The sequence below is a fragment of the Accipiter gentilis genome, chromosome Z (assembly GCF_929443795.1).
Source record: "Accipiter gentilis chromosome Z, bAccGen1.1, whole genome shotgun sequence".
Classification (NCBI taxonomy): domain Eukaryota; kingdom Metazoa; phylum Chordata; class Aves; order Accipitriformes; family Accipitridae; genus Astur; species Astur gentilis.
The window spans coordinates 67290295-67305842 of record NC_064919.1 but is presented as its reverse complement, the minus strand read 5'-3'; the positions used below and the strand labels follow the sequence as shown (position 1 = coordinate 67305842).

The window sequence follows — 15548 nt, the reverse complement described above, 5'->3', positions numbered from 1 at the left end:
GTCATTACTTAGCACCAATAAAGTTTGGCAAATTTCAAGCACAGGAAATATGTTAACTGCTCAAAAGATCAGATACATAAGAAGTCTATTTTCTAGTCCATCTTGCTCATTTTTCATTAAAACATGCTCAAAGATCCTCAAGTCCAGAAGTCTACTTGACAGCCTACTTTCCAGTTGTTCCTGCTCTTTAGACTCTTTCTTGCTCTGTTAATGAAACAACACTATCTTGCTATTTCTTTTGTTCTTACACTGTAAGAACTGTGCCTTCTGCTTACCATTCTTTCCTCCTGGAGCTGCACTACTTTTCCAGTGTCCCAAGGATGACCTTTGTAGAAGTGCTGGTAAAGAGCACAGCCAAGACGTCACCTTGGGTGTTTATCCTTTCTTTGTTCAGATCAGCTCTGAAAGCTAACTACTGCTTCCTTGTGTCAACGAGTACATACGAAGCATATTCTCACTTTGCAAAAATTACTCTTCATTTAGACCACCCTCTGAAGCTACAATAGGCAGCTGATGTATTACGAAAATCATTGTTTCTACATAGTTTTGGGGTTGTGTGGTAGGGCTTTGGTAGCAGAGGAGAGGCTGCAGGGGTGGCCCCTGTGAGAAGCTGCTAGAAGCTTCCCCGGCTCCAAGTCGGACCTGCCTCTGGCCAAGACTGAGCCCATCAGTGACGATGGTAGCACCTCTGGGAGAACAGATTTAAGACGGGAAACCTGCAGTGAGTAGTGGGATTGGAATGTGAGAGAAACCCCTCTGCAGATAACCGCAGTCAGTGCAGAAGGAGGGGATGCCCCTGCAGCCCGTGGTGAGGCGGCAGGCTGTGTCCCCCAGCCCATGGGGGGCAGTGGGGGAGCAGATGCCCACCTGCAGCCTGGGAGGACCCCAGACCGGAGCAGGGGGATGCCCCCCAGGACGGCTGTGACTCCATGGGAAAGCCCGCGCTGGAGCAGTCTGTGACTGAAGGACTGCAGACCGTGGGAAGGACTCACGCTGGAGAAGTTCATGGAGGACTCTCTCCCATGGGAGGGACCCCACGCTGGAGCAGGGGAAGAGTGAGGAGTCCTCCCCCTGAGGAGGAAGGAGCGGCAGAGACAACGTGTGATGAACCAACCCCAACCCCCATTCCCTGTCCCCCTGCGCCGCTGGCGGGGAGGAGGGAGAGAATTCAGGAGTGAAGTTAAGCCAGGAAAGAGGGAGGGGTGCGGGGAAGGTGTTTTTAAGATTTGGTTTTACTTCCCATTATCCTTGTTTTGAGTTGACTGGTAGTAAAATAAATTGATTCTGGTTTTTCCCCAAGTTAAGTCTGTGTTGTGCTCATGACCATAATTGGCGAGTGATCCCTCCCTCCCTCCACCCATGAGCTTTTCTTTATATTTTCTCCTCATCCTAGCAGGGCCCAGGGTGGGGGGAGGAGCGAGCAAGCAGCTTTGTGGTGCTTTGTTACTGGCTGGGCTTAAACTACAAAATACATATAAGGAACCTTCAGGGTGAGGTACCTTTCAGTTTACATTTTGCAGTGTGTAATATACATTGATACCTTGAGAAAGAGTAAGAAAAAAAATATTTGGCACCTTTGTTTCTAGTCCCTGCACTTAAAGTAACTTTTTCAGTACCAATTGGTGCAGTGCTGCCTTCCTGAATCTATTGACCGTTATCAATATACAACGAGAGAAGAGTATTTCATGATAAAATTCGACCTATCCACTTGATGCTCCTCCTCTTAAAATTTATCGTAATTGAAGTATCAGTATTTTTAGTGATTTTGCTCTTGGCCATTAGAAAAGACATTTCTGTTACAACTGGTCATTCTGAATCGCAAAAATCAAATTTATGAAAACATTAGTATCTCAGCTGGCAGTGTGAGGTTGTCTGTAATTCTAGGTAAAATTATTGCATTAAGGCTGTACAGTCAATCTCGGCCACAAGAACATCAGATAGCCTGGTTTAAATATGTTAACGCCTGCTTGAACAGGTTCTTTCAATCATGTTAGCTAATTCAATTAAAAACCACACATCATTGTATCCATCAAACAATACTTCTGGCCTTCTCTATCTGGGGAACATGACTGATAGCAGTATGGTTACGAGGCTGCAGTTAACCATACATTTCCTGTAAGGTCCAGCTCTTTATTCCATAATAAGATGAACACTGACTTTGCTTTACACAACTCTGAAAAACCTGCTTGTAAATTTCTTCAAAAAGACAAACTTCAGGCAAAAAGAAAATGCCACTGGTTAGTATATGGTGCTTATGAGCACAGGCAAGCCAAAGCTACCATTAGCACACGTTAAATTAGAGAGGGAGAATGATGGAGGAGCTTGAAAACCAGCCTGAACTAGTGCACATTAAAGTAATTGCTGCCTCATTAACATTTTGCTAACATCTAGTGTTGATAAGAGCGGATTGCATTCTGACATTCAGGAAACCTGCTAATGATCTTTGTAGCTGAAAAACCTAACTCACATATAAATGTATATAGTAGGGAACACAGGGAGTCCTGCCACCAAGCTGTGTCATGCAGACACTAACTGGACTGCACAGCTGAACATGTGAAAGCCGCAGCAAGATGCTCTGAAGTATGTTTCCAGACTAGGACCGCCACAAACACATCTTAACCACTACACCTCAGATCCCCAACCTGTCAAACAGAAATATTTCTGATCTGTAAATGGAGTGACATGAATGTCGCTGTATACAACTGTAGCACAGTGCAGGCGATAATTTTTTTTTTTTTTTAAACATAACTTGCAGCACAAGTAGATTAAAAGGGACCTTTGAGATCTGTGGTGTTTCACAGGTGAAAAGCTAACTCAGCTACTGATGTTGTGTGTTATATATTCTGGGCTGTTTTAAATAGATCCATAAGCTGCTTCCAAACATTTATACAAATTAGAGACTATCCTTGACCAGGAAAGATGAACTACTACTATGCAAAACTATGTTATGTGTATTAATTGCAAATCTGGTATTTCTTACCTATAAAAAAAAAAAAGGTCAAAATGAATCAAACTTAACTGGAGGGTCAGCTTCTGGTTTAACTTTCCTTTGTCCTCTTACTTTCCCTCCCTAAATAAAACCAGTAGCAGAAATGCATAAACCAGCAGCCTTCCCCATAGCAATTATGAGCAGAAGGTTTAGTTCAACATTGTCTTGCTGAGGGATCTTAACAGAAGTATTCAGTCAGCTCAGTTTCATTAGCTCATCACATATTAGTGGGTTACAACTTAATTAATAGAAGTAGCAAGCTGTTTAAGTTTTACTTGTCAACAATCTTGTAAACAGGCCTTGCACATCAGCTTGATTCAGTGTTTCTCAGCTTGATTCAGTGTTTCTCCGCTGCTTGTGATTTAGAGATGATACTATTGTCTGTGCAGCTCCATTTCAACACCCAGAGCAGGCAACAGGCAGAACTTGCCCTAGCACAGCAGTGTCTCCCTTGGCTGGAGATTCAGGCGAAGCAGCAGTTCCCATCGCGGCACAGCTCTGCCACCAGGCACCGAACAGGGCAGCCACAGGGAAGCTGCAGCTGAACTGCTCAGAGGTGAACCCTAGCTCAACAGGCAGGTGCTGGCCACTGCCCTGCGCCCACGGTTTCAAGGCAGGATGAATAGCATCACTTTCCATCATGCCTTAGCTTGCCTACATTCAGTTTTGCAGCTACAGGGGGACTGGCTGCAAGTTAACTAGAACTGGGTTCTACTTCTATTGAGATATGCTCTGTTTAAAAATAATAATAAATCAGAACAGGAAATATCCATCCATAAGACACTTAGCTCTGTGTTAAGTTTCCTAAACATGGAAAGTTTTGGCAGACAATACCAAAACTGCTACTAACGTAACTGAGACAGCAGAACAATTCCTTAGTGCAGTTTCTTTATGAGGCAGAGGCTGAACTGACATTTCGGCAACCACCACATTCATTGTAGCAAAACTTTATATAACAGCAGAGGCTCCCTCTTAGTGAAAATACAAAATCTATTAAAAAAACAAAACAAACACACCAAAAAAACCCCCAGCCACTGCTCTCCGAAATGCTTCATATCTTACAGTCTAACCTTGACCACAGCGGCACACTACTATGAATACAACACAGGAGTTCTTGGGTCTAGATACCGTCACAAGGAGCCACAAGTATTTAGATACTTATCATGCCTTTCAGTAGCCGTGAATTCCACCTTTATTATTAAGCGAGAGGTTACGAAGTACTCATATCCATGGCAAAACCTTTCCTACTACAGTTCCAAGTAACACCTTTGAAAAAAACCAGAATTTTTTATAAATGTCATGAAAAGGCACTTCGACGTTTGCACTTTAACTTGAAATAATTCAACTGCTGAAAAAACATCATAATTTTCAAATCCTCTATTATGGCGGTTGAAAGTAAAGTTATTTTCCCACATCAAGTCCTAGTAATTTAGTCCGTAGCATTTTGTCTATATTATTCTGTGCCATTACGCTAAAAGGAAAGAATCTTTCATACTGTGGCATTTCCTATAATTAAAGAGGCTACAAAAAGGGCTGTTTGTGTGCTGGTATGGACCATTTGCTCGTATTCATGGAAAAAACTATCAAGTTATTAGTGACTGGAAAGCTATGCAATCCTAGAAGCAGGTGAAAAGCTGAAAAGTGTTAAATCATAGCAACCCTCACAGAGGCATCATTCCTCTTACGTAGCTCTCACATCCAGGACTTTAAGAAGCAGTGAATGTGACACGCAGAAATCCATTAGGTTTTTTTCTAAAATTTAAAGTACAGACTGAATCTGTGAGATGAAGGGATCGTAATTTGTTTTGGAGCCTTGAAATGCCAGTGTTCTTTGAATCAACCGTTATGGGTCAACTCTACGCTCCTTTTTGCTGGTGCAGAATGGGATAGCCTGTGTGGTGTACTTATGTTTGAGAAGAGCCCTGACAAACAGCGGAAGGGGGTCACCCTGCCATCCAATTAAGATGTTTCCAAATCACAAATGCCTGCTCATCATGGCCCAGGGAAGCAAATGTTTGCCATCATGTACCCACACAAGGAGAAGGGGCTGCTCACAACTTGGACACCTTGAGCCTCACCCACCAGGTTTGCTTCTTTCTCAGCAACAGACCTACAGCTCTATCATACCACCAAAGCCCACACTTACTATCCTCACAGAAGAATAGGGTGTTTCATGATTTTTCTCATTTGGCAGCAACCTGACAGCCCCTATGGAAGCAGCACACGTTTGCACAGAGAAGATTCAACCACTGCCAAACTAGTGCCACTACTCCATCCACTTCTTTCTGAGAAGATGAAAGTCTTTATAAATGATAAAGAGAGGTTGGTGCAAGCCATCTGCACAAGAGCAAGTTTCACCCGTTATCTTGCTGCAGCATATCCTTGCACAATACAGCCAGCAAAGTGCTCTTTGTTTTATATATATATATACACACCTCACTCATCACTTAGCCAAGGGCAAGTCTGCTGTTCTCCAGAAGCACGAGTAGTCTTACATGGGAGAAAGTAAGGCTGGGCACAGGGAACTGCACTCCAGCCCAGAGGTCTTAAAATCTTTTTCTCTTGTTAAAAAGTACACTATAACCGAGGAACCTGCAAAAATATGCATTAATTCAAATTCAGGCTCACCACTGTATCAGCATCCCTTTACTCAGCCACTGTACAAACTAAAGTCCTTGATGAATAAAAAATTTCCTGATGCTGTACTCAACAAGCTTTCTCTTGCTAACAGCAGCCCCTTAATTGTAATCTTCCCAAGAAGCAGCACTCTAAAGAGCTTACCAAATCCTTGGATTTTCCTAGAAAGACCTGAGAACGTAAGAACCAATTAAACTATCATGTCAGCCAGCTAAGTGCGATGGCATTGCCAGACATTATGCAAGAGGACTGTCACACAAACCCCATCAAGTTTTTCATCTGGATATCAAAGCTCTTTAAATCTGAGAAGCAAAGCAGAGATGCTGCCTGCTCTGCAACAATTTAGTCATGACAACAAAAAATTTCTACTGTTATGTTTCCAGCACATATTTTTCATGTGCAATAGCTGAAACCCAAGAGAATGACTGATGTTTAAATCCACTTAAATTGATATGACAACATTATCCTGTCCCTTAATTGAAAACAGGTCACTCTAATCAGTGGCTATGACAGCAGAGGATACAATCTTACTCTGGCTGAGCTTCCATATTTGGAAAAAGTATCGCAAAAAAATTATGCTCTTACATATGAAATGTAATTTCTGAAGACAAGCTCCTAACCATGCAATGAACCTGTCCCCAAAGTTGGCGGCAAGAGTGCAAGAAAGACAACGCTAAAAACTAGCCTGTTTGTTAATAAAAGACTGAGCCAGTGGCATGAGCCATGTTTGCTAGTTCTAGACTCGGTCCATCTAGGCTCCCACAAAATTACTGACCACCATAGCACTTAAGCTTTTCCACACAGTAAGACAAAACAGATGAATGGACTAAATCAGGAGTTGGAGCCTGTCGTCAACTCCACATACTCTGGGCATGGGGAAACCCAGAGAACTGCTGTCAGCCTGTGGGAACATGATGCTGCTTCTCCATCCAGTGGCCGGTGCCTGTGAAGAGCTGCCAAGAGGCTGGAGGCACCTTCTGGCCCCTGCTCCTCTTGCCCCAGCGAGGGTCACACAGGAATTCAGGCAGCGGGGCTCTCCCCTGCTCCTGGGAAAGCCTGTTCTGTTTGAAGCAAGTTAGGGAATTTATACATGGTCCATTATTTGAACTAAGCAATTAGTTTAGCCTCACTCTTTCCCTGAATATTACGTTAGTCAGCTCCCCGTTGCCTGTGTGAGCCTATTAGCACTATAAAAGAGAAAAGGAAAAATACTTTTCAGCAGCAGGAAAATGTGATTATAAAACAACTCAAATTGGCAGTGGACTTCAGGAGGGAATGTCAAACAAAAAAAGCAACTGAACAGATTTCAAGTTTTCTTTGTTTCCTTCAAGTGTAATTTTAGCTTACATTAAATGTTTACAGGTAGGTAATTTTTTAAAATAAAGTATCGCTAAGATTATTGTTTGAGCATACATAGTGGATGGCAAGTACAGGACCATAAACAACCCAAAATCCCACTAACATTTGTACCAAGTGTTACATTAGTATACTCTTTGGAAGTTCACTGGTTGGTGGTAACACTGATGCTCTGGGCATCTTCAAAGCACTCAAAAATCTCAAAACATTTTTTTTAACAGTAACTAGCACTAGTTACTGTCTGTATATAGACTTCTGCTCTAATCTGTGAGCATTTACACATACTGGTATACAAGGTGGACAAGATAGTTTATACTTAAAAAGTAGTTTCACAGTTAACATGCTCAAACTAAACAAAACCTAAGTCTTACTAGCTTTGATACCTAAAAAAGCTTCCTGGAGAAAAGGCATTCACCTAAGTGAGAAAGAAACACCCAAACAGCCTTTTCTCTTGTCATTACCATTTATCAGCAAATCCTGCAAAAATGCTGTCATCTGCAGTACACTTAAAACTGAAACAAAAGCAACATGAATTGAAACTTTTTCGATGTCTAAATTCAGATACTCAAGGCACACAGAAGCGACATACTAGAGATGTTTGCAAAATTATGATTACAGAAGTGAAAATACACTTTTGCATATCAGTTTCATTATAAGTATTCCTCCACTTTTGACTAATTTACAATTAATGCTGTCTAGCAGAAAGTGGTTGCTACATCTTTGTTATTGGCATTCTTCATTTATTCGTTGTCTGTCACAGAAAAACTCTCAGATCCAGAATCAGGGACTTAAACTAGGTACTGCCAAACCACATACTGGAAGAAGATACTTCCTCTCCCAGAGAACTTAAAATCTATTAATTATTGCTTCAATCTTGTTTGGCAGAAAAAAAAAAGGCGAATTATTAAAAAAGAGCAAATTTAAAAAATTTTTTTAAAAAAATCATTGTGCAACCTGGAAATTTTAAAAAGATCATTTGATTATACAAAAGGATCAAAGTGTACCTGTTTCTGAAGTTAGAAATCACAGTCAGCAAGCTAGTACCCATGTAAAAACTGTTTTTCAACAGATATTACTCACAATTCAGTTTAGCAGAAACTGATATGGGTTAGCATCTCTGGAAATCAGAACAGTTAAACAGATATAGCTAATTATGCCTTGGGATCCTATCTTTAGTGACCCAAATCAGCAAACTATTTCCTAAAATGAATTTATTTCTGTTCAAGTAAGCATCACTCAGAAAAACACAACGATAGAGCCACAGTCCACTGACGTCAGCCAACATTAACAGTACACAGTATAGAAAATCAGAAATAGGTCTCCAAAAATGAAAGACTTTTCAGCTGATTTTCTACATTTAAGGTGCTTCTTACTTGTTTTCTAGTTTTGGAGCCTTTTAAGACTTTACAGGGTTTCTAGAGGAGTACGAGTATGACAAACTTCCTGTGCTTTTAAAAAGAAGCTGGGATTCTCTTGTTAGTACCCAATTCCAGAAGCTGTTAATTTAAGAAAACACCAAGTACTGCAAGATTCATAACAACATAATGACAACTGACAATACCTTTAAATACTATGTCCTTCCAAAATCAGATTTATTTACGAACTACACCTATGGGTGCATCACAGATCTCTCCATCAGTTACTTCATGTGCAATGCCTTCAGGCACTTGGAAGTCTGTTTATCACAGGGATGGCTGGGAAAAGGGACATCGTCTGGATATTACAGTCATCCTGGCAGAACTTCGGCAGCCAAGCATCATGGCTGGCTTCCTACAGTGCTGACCCAGAGCACGTTTTCCAAGTTTTTGGGGTTATGCTTACTGCCCAAACATGCTGGGGCTCATCCGGAGATTGTGGAGAGCACCCTGTGCCTACTGCTTCAGGCAATTTTAAGCAGGGAGAAGGCAGCTCTTTTCCTCTATCTGCGTCATCCCACTTTCAGTCACGCAAAGCTGTGAGCTGGCACGTCACCGACCACTGCTAATTGAGCACGAGGGGCATCTAAACAAAGTAAGTACCCTTGGACTGGGATATGCTAACACAAGTCCTACACAGGCATTACCAACTTTAAGGGGATTCCACACAGACGCAATTGACAGTTCAGACTGCCAACTCTGCGAAGAGGGGGATTGGAGATAAGACTCACTCCCTGGCCTACTTCAGGCATTCAGGACACACAACGCTGTTTTCTCCCTGAATTATTTTTTCCTCTGCTATGGCAGCCTTTGCATGATGGGCAAAAGCTCTTACCTTGTGCAGAGCTCAATTCTTATGTTCCCCACTTACTTCTCACACATGTTCACATAAATAGCGAAAACGAATACTGATGAAAATGCTTTTAACATACAAAAAAAGAGGGGGAAAATAAGGGAAAAATAGCTGAGAGTCTGGGAAAAAACCCCACACAACAATCAACTTTACAGGCTAGTTCTTAAAAGAAACCCAGAGAAAGGGAAAGAGGGAAACACGGTGAGAAGCCATGTTCTGTACCAACAGTGATCCTTCTCCCTATTTTCTCACCTTACAGGTGAGAGGACTTGTTCTGGGGATAGAGAACTGGGTACTCTCGAATATTCATTGCTGTACTGAAGTCTATGTCGTCAACCTTCAGCAAAGTTTCTCTACTTCAGTTTCTCTATAAACTGAAATAGTATAATTTATCTATATGCCTCACCAAGATGTCGCAGTTTGTAGTTATATTACAATAGGAGATGACATATAAATGCCACATACATTTTTAATAATCAGGAATAAAATGATTCTGTAGAACAAACTGTTACACACCTTAAATTAAAATCCTCCTGCACCAATTTTCTCACATTATTATATGGGCTTTCTGGTTTATATTCAAGATTGTTCACATTATGGTTAATAGCACTCATCTACTTTTATTTGTTTAAATTTTCTTTTAAAAAAAAGTAAATCAGTTTTCTTAAAAAATATAACCAAACAAAAACCCACCAACAACACTGAAAGATGTTACAGATTTCTATACAAGGGGGACAGATTTCCCAAAAAAGGGGGAAAAAGTTTACCTTAAGAGTTGAGTATGACCTGCAAAACCAAACAGCAGCTATTCCTTCCCAATATAGCAATACCAGGCTCTTCCTGAACATTGCAAAATGAAACAGTAAGTAGCGATAAAGTGCTTTAGACACGTATAACCACATTTGACAGATCAAGCAGACTGAGGCAATACATTACTGTAGTATAAAAATTTCAGTCTTGATGTAAAGTTTGGCACCATTCTTACTGACCTTAAAATTAACTATGACAACTAGGCTTACTGTTTACCACATATCGATCCCTTCTCTGCATGATCCTATGCTTGAAACAAGAAGATGAAAACCTTTTTCTGAATCACATTTTCCTTTTCATTTGAATAAACGTGTGAAGAATGCTTATCCTGTAATCTGTGGCAAACAATTCTTTAACTAGTTCAAACAAATACAAACAAAACATAGTATCAGATGTACCACCTTTGTGTTTACTTAAGACACAAAGCAGTTGCCACATTTTATTTTGAAACAGGTTTCCTTTAGGTAAGAATCTGAATATACTTGGCAAAACTTAAGATGCTTTGATTCGCAATTAGTTTTATTTTATTCTAAAACCAGCTTGCTCCCATTGTTCATAGAACTTACTGCATATCCTACCTGTTTTAGGGAGGTAATACATAATAAATACCTGAAGAAAGCCCAGGATCTTGTGAAAGAGTGGCTATACAGACATCACAAGTCAGGGAAGCAATAGGTGTTCAAACTTCTTAGCAAGATCAGGCCCTACATGTCAGTCTGATCTTACTCCCTTTGAAACAATGTCCCTAGATGCTAACAGTGCTAGAAGAGACCCCGAAACTCTTGACTTTGACTTGCCAATACATATACAATATGCCCTGAGTAATAAGCTCTTTCAACCGGCAGTAAAAACTGAAAACACAGTTCTCAGAATAGGGCAATGCCAGGCAGGTAACTCTTAAAACAGAGATTTAATTCCTGCTAGACTCTCTGAAGAGAAGAAAAGCACTAGGGATATTACTTTAAGGGACTAAACCGCACAAGAGTGCAAACACCTACCTCTTACATGCAGGCAGAGTTGAACATGGGCTTAAAAACAGTCAATAAGAAACAGCAGGTATTTGTTAAGGGCTGTCAAAGCAAGACAGCAGACTTTTAAGCAGGCATAAGCAGAGTCAAAAACACTTATTATTGTCTGACTTTAAAGAATCCTAATTGCAACTAAAAAAAGGTGCCAAAATATCGATCAGCTGCTTTCGCAGACCTGAGAGGCAAAAACCAGCCTATGTAAAACTTTCTTCTCCTCTCTCATTGTCCATGTCGCTCCCCAAACACTCAGTTGACGACAAACATAAATTCTGAATCGAGACAACAGGCTTACTAATTCGGCTTTAAACACTAATTCCAGCAGTGTAGCTACATACTCTTTGCAAACCAAAAGCACGAAAGAAAGTGTACTTATGAATGGAGCATGTGGAAACTCCACTTCAAACTGCAAAACAAGCACATACACAGATCACGGCAGATACCGGCACACAGTCCCTGGCCAACGGGCATCCTCCACCTCCAGGAAGGGAAGGGCGGGCGCATTCCGTCTCAGACGCACACCTCTGGATCTGGGTGTCTACCGTGACAGTGTATTGTGATGGCACCTCGGTTCTGAGCGTGTTCTTTCACAATGAACTGTGTTACGAGAGCCGTCAGCATGGCTACTTACACTTGTACGTTTATTCAAAAATTCAGCCCGCGGCTCCCCCGTAATCAAGAACTACCTTTATCACCTTTTCCTCCTAGCTTCCGCACCATTTGCTAGGACAGGTCCCTAGTCCAGACCGCGGTGCTGTGAAAAGAGCGAGCAACTTGAAGGGATTATCGCCAGCAGCCAAAACTTTCTTACGTTGACACACACATCGGGAAACTGCGCAGCGCTCCGAGCCCCGCATCACTTCCACAACCTGTCCTGGAGTTTCAGAAAACGGGGTAGGGACCCCAACAGCCGCCTCCCCCGCACCCCAGCGGGCTGCTACCGCGGGCGGCAACTTTCTCAGCCCGGGACGGTCCCAGCCGGCGGACCGGACCCCCCTCCGCCCGACACTGGGGCGCGGGGCCGGGGGAGCCCAGCCGCGCCGCAAAGCGCGACCTCCCCCCGGGCTGCAGCGGCGGCCGCGCCGCCCCCCTCCGCCCCTCCTGCCCCCCCTCCCCCCGCTCGGGCTGAGGCGACCCCCGCGCCCGTCCCACGCGGTGGGAAGGGCCGGGGCGCCGGGCTCCTACCTTGTTCGAGGCCATTTCGCTGACGGAGTGCCTGGTCTGCAGGGTCTCCAGCTGGTCCAGGCACCAGTCCAGTTCCTCCAGGGTCTCACTGGCCAGCTTTTGGTAGGCCTCCTCTGCGAAGAGATAGGGAAAGGCGTACTTAGTTCGCAAGCGTTTCGCAGGGCTAGCGGGGAGCTCCAGCGGGTCCATCCTCCGCTGCCCGGTGCCCGCACATGAGTGCTGCTCCCTCATGTTGCCAGCCCGGGCAGCGGGCGGCGCGGCTCTTCCCGCGCTCCTCGTCGGAGCCACGGGGTCGGCGAGCGGCGGCGGCAAAAACTTCCCGCCGGCCGGGCTCGCCGCCTGACTCGCCTCGCCTCGCCTGCCCGCCCCGGGGCCGGGGCCGGGGCCGCGGCCGGGACCGCGGCGCCGCCCCTTCGCGGGCAGCAGGGAGCTCCGCGGGCGCGCAGCGGCCCCGCGGCGGCGGGAGGCCGAGCCTGCCGTCGGCGGGGCGGCACAGGGGGGATGAATCAGCGCGGCCGCCGGCTGCGGCCACCGCGCTTCCTGTTTTCGCAGCTTCGCCGGCGGCAGGGCTGCCGGAGGGGACCCGCCACCCCCCCTCCCGCCCCCGGCGGTTTCTCTCTCTCTCTCTCTCACACACGCTCCCACTCTCTCTCTCACACGCATCCCGCCGGGAGCCGCCGCGGGGCGGGGAGCCCACCGCGCCGCCTGCACCCCCCGGTGGCGCTGAGCCGTCGTCCCTGTGCTTTCTTACTTACCCACTGGGGTGCCATGAGAATGGCTTGGCTAATGTTTATATAAAGCGTGGGGAAGACGTAAAAACACGTGTAAGTACTCGGGATAACGATGACCAGCTGAAGCACCGGCTGTTAAAGTTGGAGTGTTCAAGTAACTGCGTGTGTGTGTATGTGTGTGTGTGTGTGTGTGTGTGTGTTGAAGTGGAAGTAAGTAAGTAAGCAAGCCAGCAAGCAACCAAAAAAAGGGCTGATGAAAGTTTTGGAACAGCACACAGCAACACAATGTGGGAAATGGACTCAATAACAGCATGGAAAGTCATGGCTTCACCAAAATTGCTATATGTCACATTGGAGCTAACTGTCCTAAAACTTGCAGAAGTTTAACTTACAGAGTGGAAGACATGCCCTTCTTCAATAACCCTCCCAACGTCTGGAGATCAGTTGGTATGCAAATAACTTCAGAAAAATAATCCCATGTCTAGGGTGTGAGCCTTACCTACAAAGCCTGGCTAATTTTTTTTATTTTTTTTTTTTCTGATGTAGATCAGAAGGGGAGGATGCTTCACCACACTGAAAACATAGTTTTAGCCCAGGCATGCTGTCTTGCAAGCTGTGTATTCGAAACACCAAGCTTTGAAACTCCTGGCATGGATGCTTCTGGATCAGCTATGTGCAAACATAACTCCAAGGTAGAGAAATGTTTGTTCAGTGGGCTTGTTAGTGCCATCTAAAACATCTCCCTTAACTTGTTTCACATCAAATTAACCTTATTTTCAAAATGTCAGACAAGCAAAAAATCAGGCAAACAAATTAACTAAAGCTCCTTTTCAAATGTAACACCCCAACACTGCCAAATAGCTCAGTGCATTACTGTTCAACATCTAGGATACTAGGTTTGTAACTTTTTACATTTCAGAGCACATGCTCAAAAACTTCAGGTTCCTTCGCAGCTGTTAAACTTTGCATACTTGTGGCTATTGCAAAAACACTCCACGATTTTGAATAATGTCCATTCACCTCTGGAAAAAAGCAGTGCAAGAAGAAGTTTGGACTGAGATTAATTGGCAGAACCATTTGAAGAAAATTTTGCAGTGCCTGCCTGTATCATGATTAACCTGCCACTTCAGCAAACACAACACCAACCGATAGTCAACAAAAAACATCCCCATTGAATGGTAAACGCTGTCTTTCAGACGTGTCATACTTACTATAAATGCTATCTGATCCAAAAGAACTCCCCTGGCAAATAAAGTCAGGATTTTCCAGCCTGTTTATCCATCAAAAGAGAATCTTGTGACATTTTGCAACACAGCAGAGATCACAGCTCACTAGTTCTTGAACATGACTGCTTTACTGACCTCACACTGTATATTCCATCAAGATCAGTACTGGAAATAGAAATAAATGTGTTTACAGTATGTTTGTAAGTGTACTGCATTAAATGCTTTTGATAAAGCAGAGATGCGGTTAACGTATGCATAGTTATCTGATGACCTTATACAGTGATTTCATCGAGGATAAAATGCATAATGAAGTGATGTAAAATGCATCTGTATGATGTTACTTTGTTGCTACCCTTCAGCCTGCCCTTCAGCCTTTCTTGAAAATCAGATATTGGGAAACTTGAGTTTTTCTTCACAAGTAAACATCATCCCTTCTAATACTTAAGCGAGTAAGAGGGTAAGGTTTTTCCGAGAAGTATGAAAACAACAAAATAAACTGAGGAATACCGTTATTTAGGTGAAAGTAATAAAACGCTCAGTTTGTAATTTTAAAGCTTATTTTTCTTATTATCCATGTAGCAATAATATATATTACCAACAGCACCTTACATTCAGGAATCTTTATCTACTATCTACCTTCCCAATATATCTCAAAGCACATTAGAAACCAGAATTATCACTCACAAGGAAGTCTCATCGCCCTTAGGATGTTTCTCAGGAGCTGCCGTTTCTGTCTCCCACACTTCAAGTGTCTGTGGCTGCTGTGGGGACCCGACTCACCGCTCGGACTAAGTAAACTTCTGATGGCCAATGCTAGGCTAAAGACTTACTGGACTCAGCACCTCCTGCCAGTTCTCAGATGATTGCAGAGCGGTCAGGCTAGCCCTGATAGCTTAAATGGAAATAAAAGGGTTCCTAACTGGTGACAAAGTACCCATCAAACAAGCACGCCCGCTTTGTTCCCGCAGTTCTGAAGGGCAGAACAACCATAGGAAAGCTTTTTTCTAAACAGTACTGAAGCTCTAAATTTGGCCCACACTTTTGTTGTTATACAATGTGGTGGAAAATGTCGAGGTTAACAGCTTTTCAAGTGTAACACCCTGTCACCACTAAGCTAAGAATAAAAAAAATAATTAGCAACCACAGAGCTTTAACAGTCTCACAACATTGTTTCTGACCTCTGCATTACCTATAAGGTAGCACCCTGTAATTATTCCCAGCCAGGACTGATCTACTTACCAGTTTTTTTGGTATAGGCACATGATCAAGCTCCCCCCTACCCCCCCTTCCTCCCCCCCGCCCCCCCCCCCCCCCCCCCCCG

At 43.6% G+C, this 15548-nt stretch overlaps 1 protein-coding gene across 6 annotated transcripts in view; it reads right to left on the bottom strand.

Annotated features, from left to right (window-relative positions):
* The window catches only part of PDE4D (phosphodiesterase 4D), a 375269-nt gene that overhangs the window by 41958 nt on the left and 317763 nt on the right, over positions 1 to 15548 (bottom strand). For 4 of the 6 annotated variants that reach the window (XM_049795354.1, XM_049795357.1, XM_049795356.1 and 1 more), the window contains one exon: positions 12271 to 12383. In XM_049795354.1, the coding sequence (XP_049651311.1) occupies positions 12271 to 12383 (113 nt within the window). Of the gene's footprint in view, positions 1 to 12270; positions 12384 to 12482; positions 12620 to 14911; positions 15250 to 15548 lie in introns of those variants that run through there. The other 2 variants (XM_049795361.1, XM_049795360.1) reach the window with 2 other exon arrangements.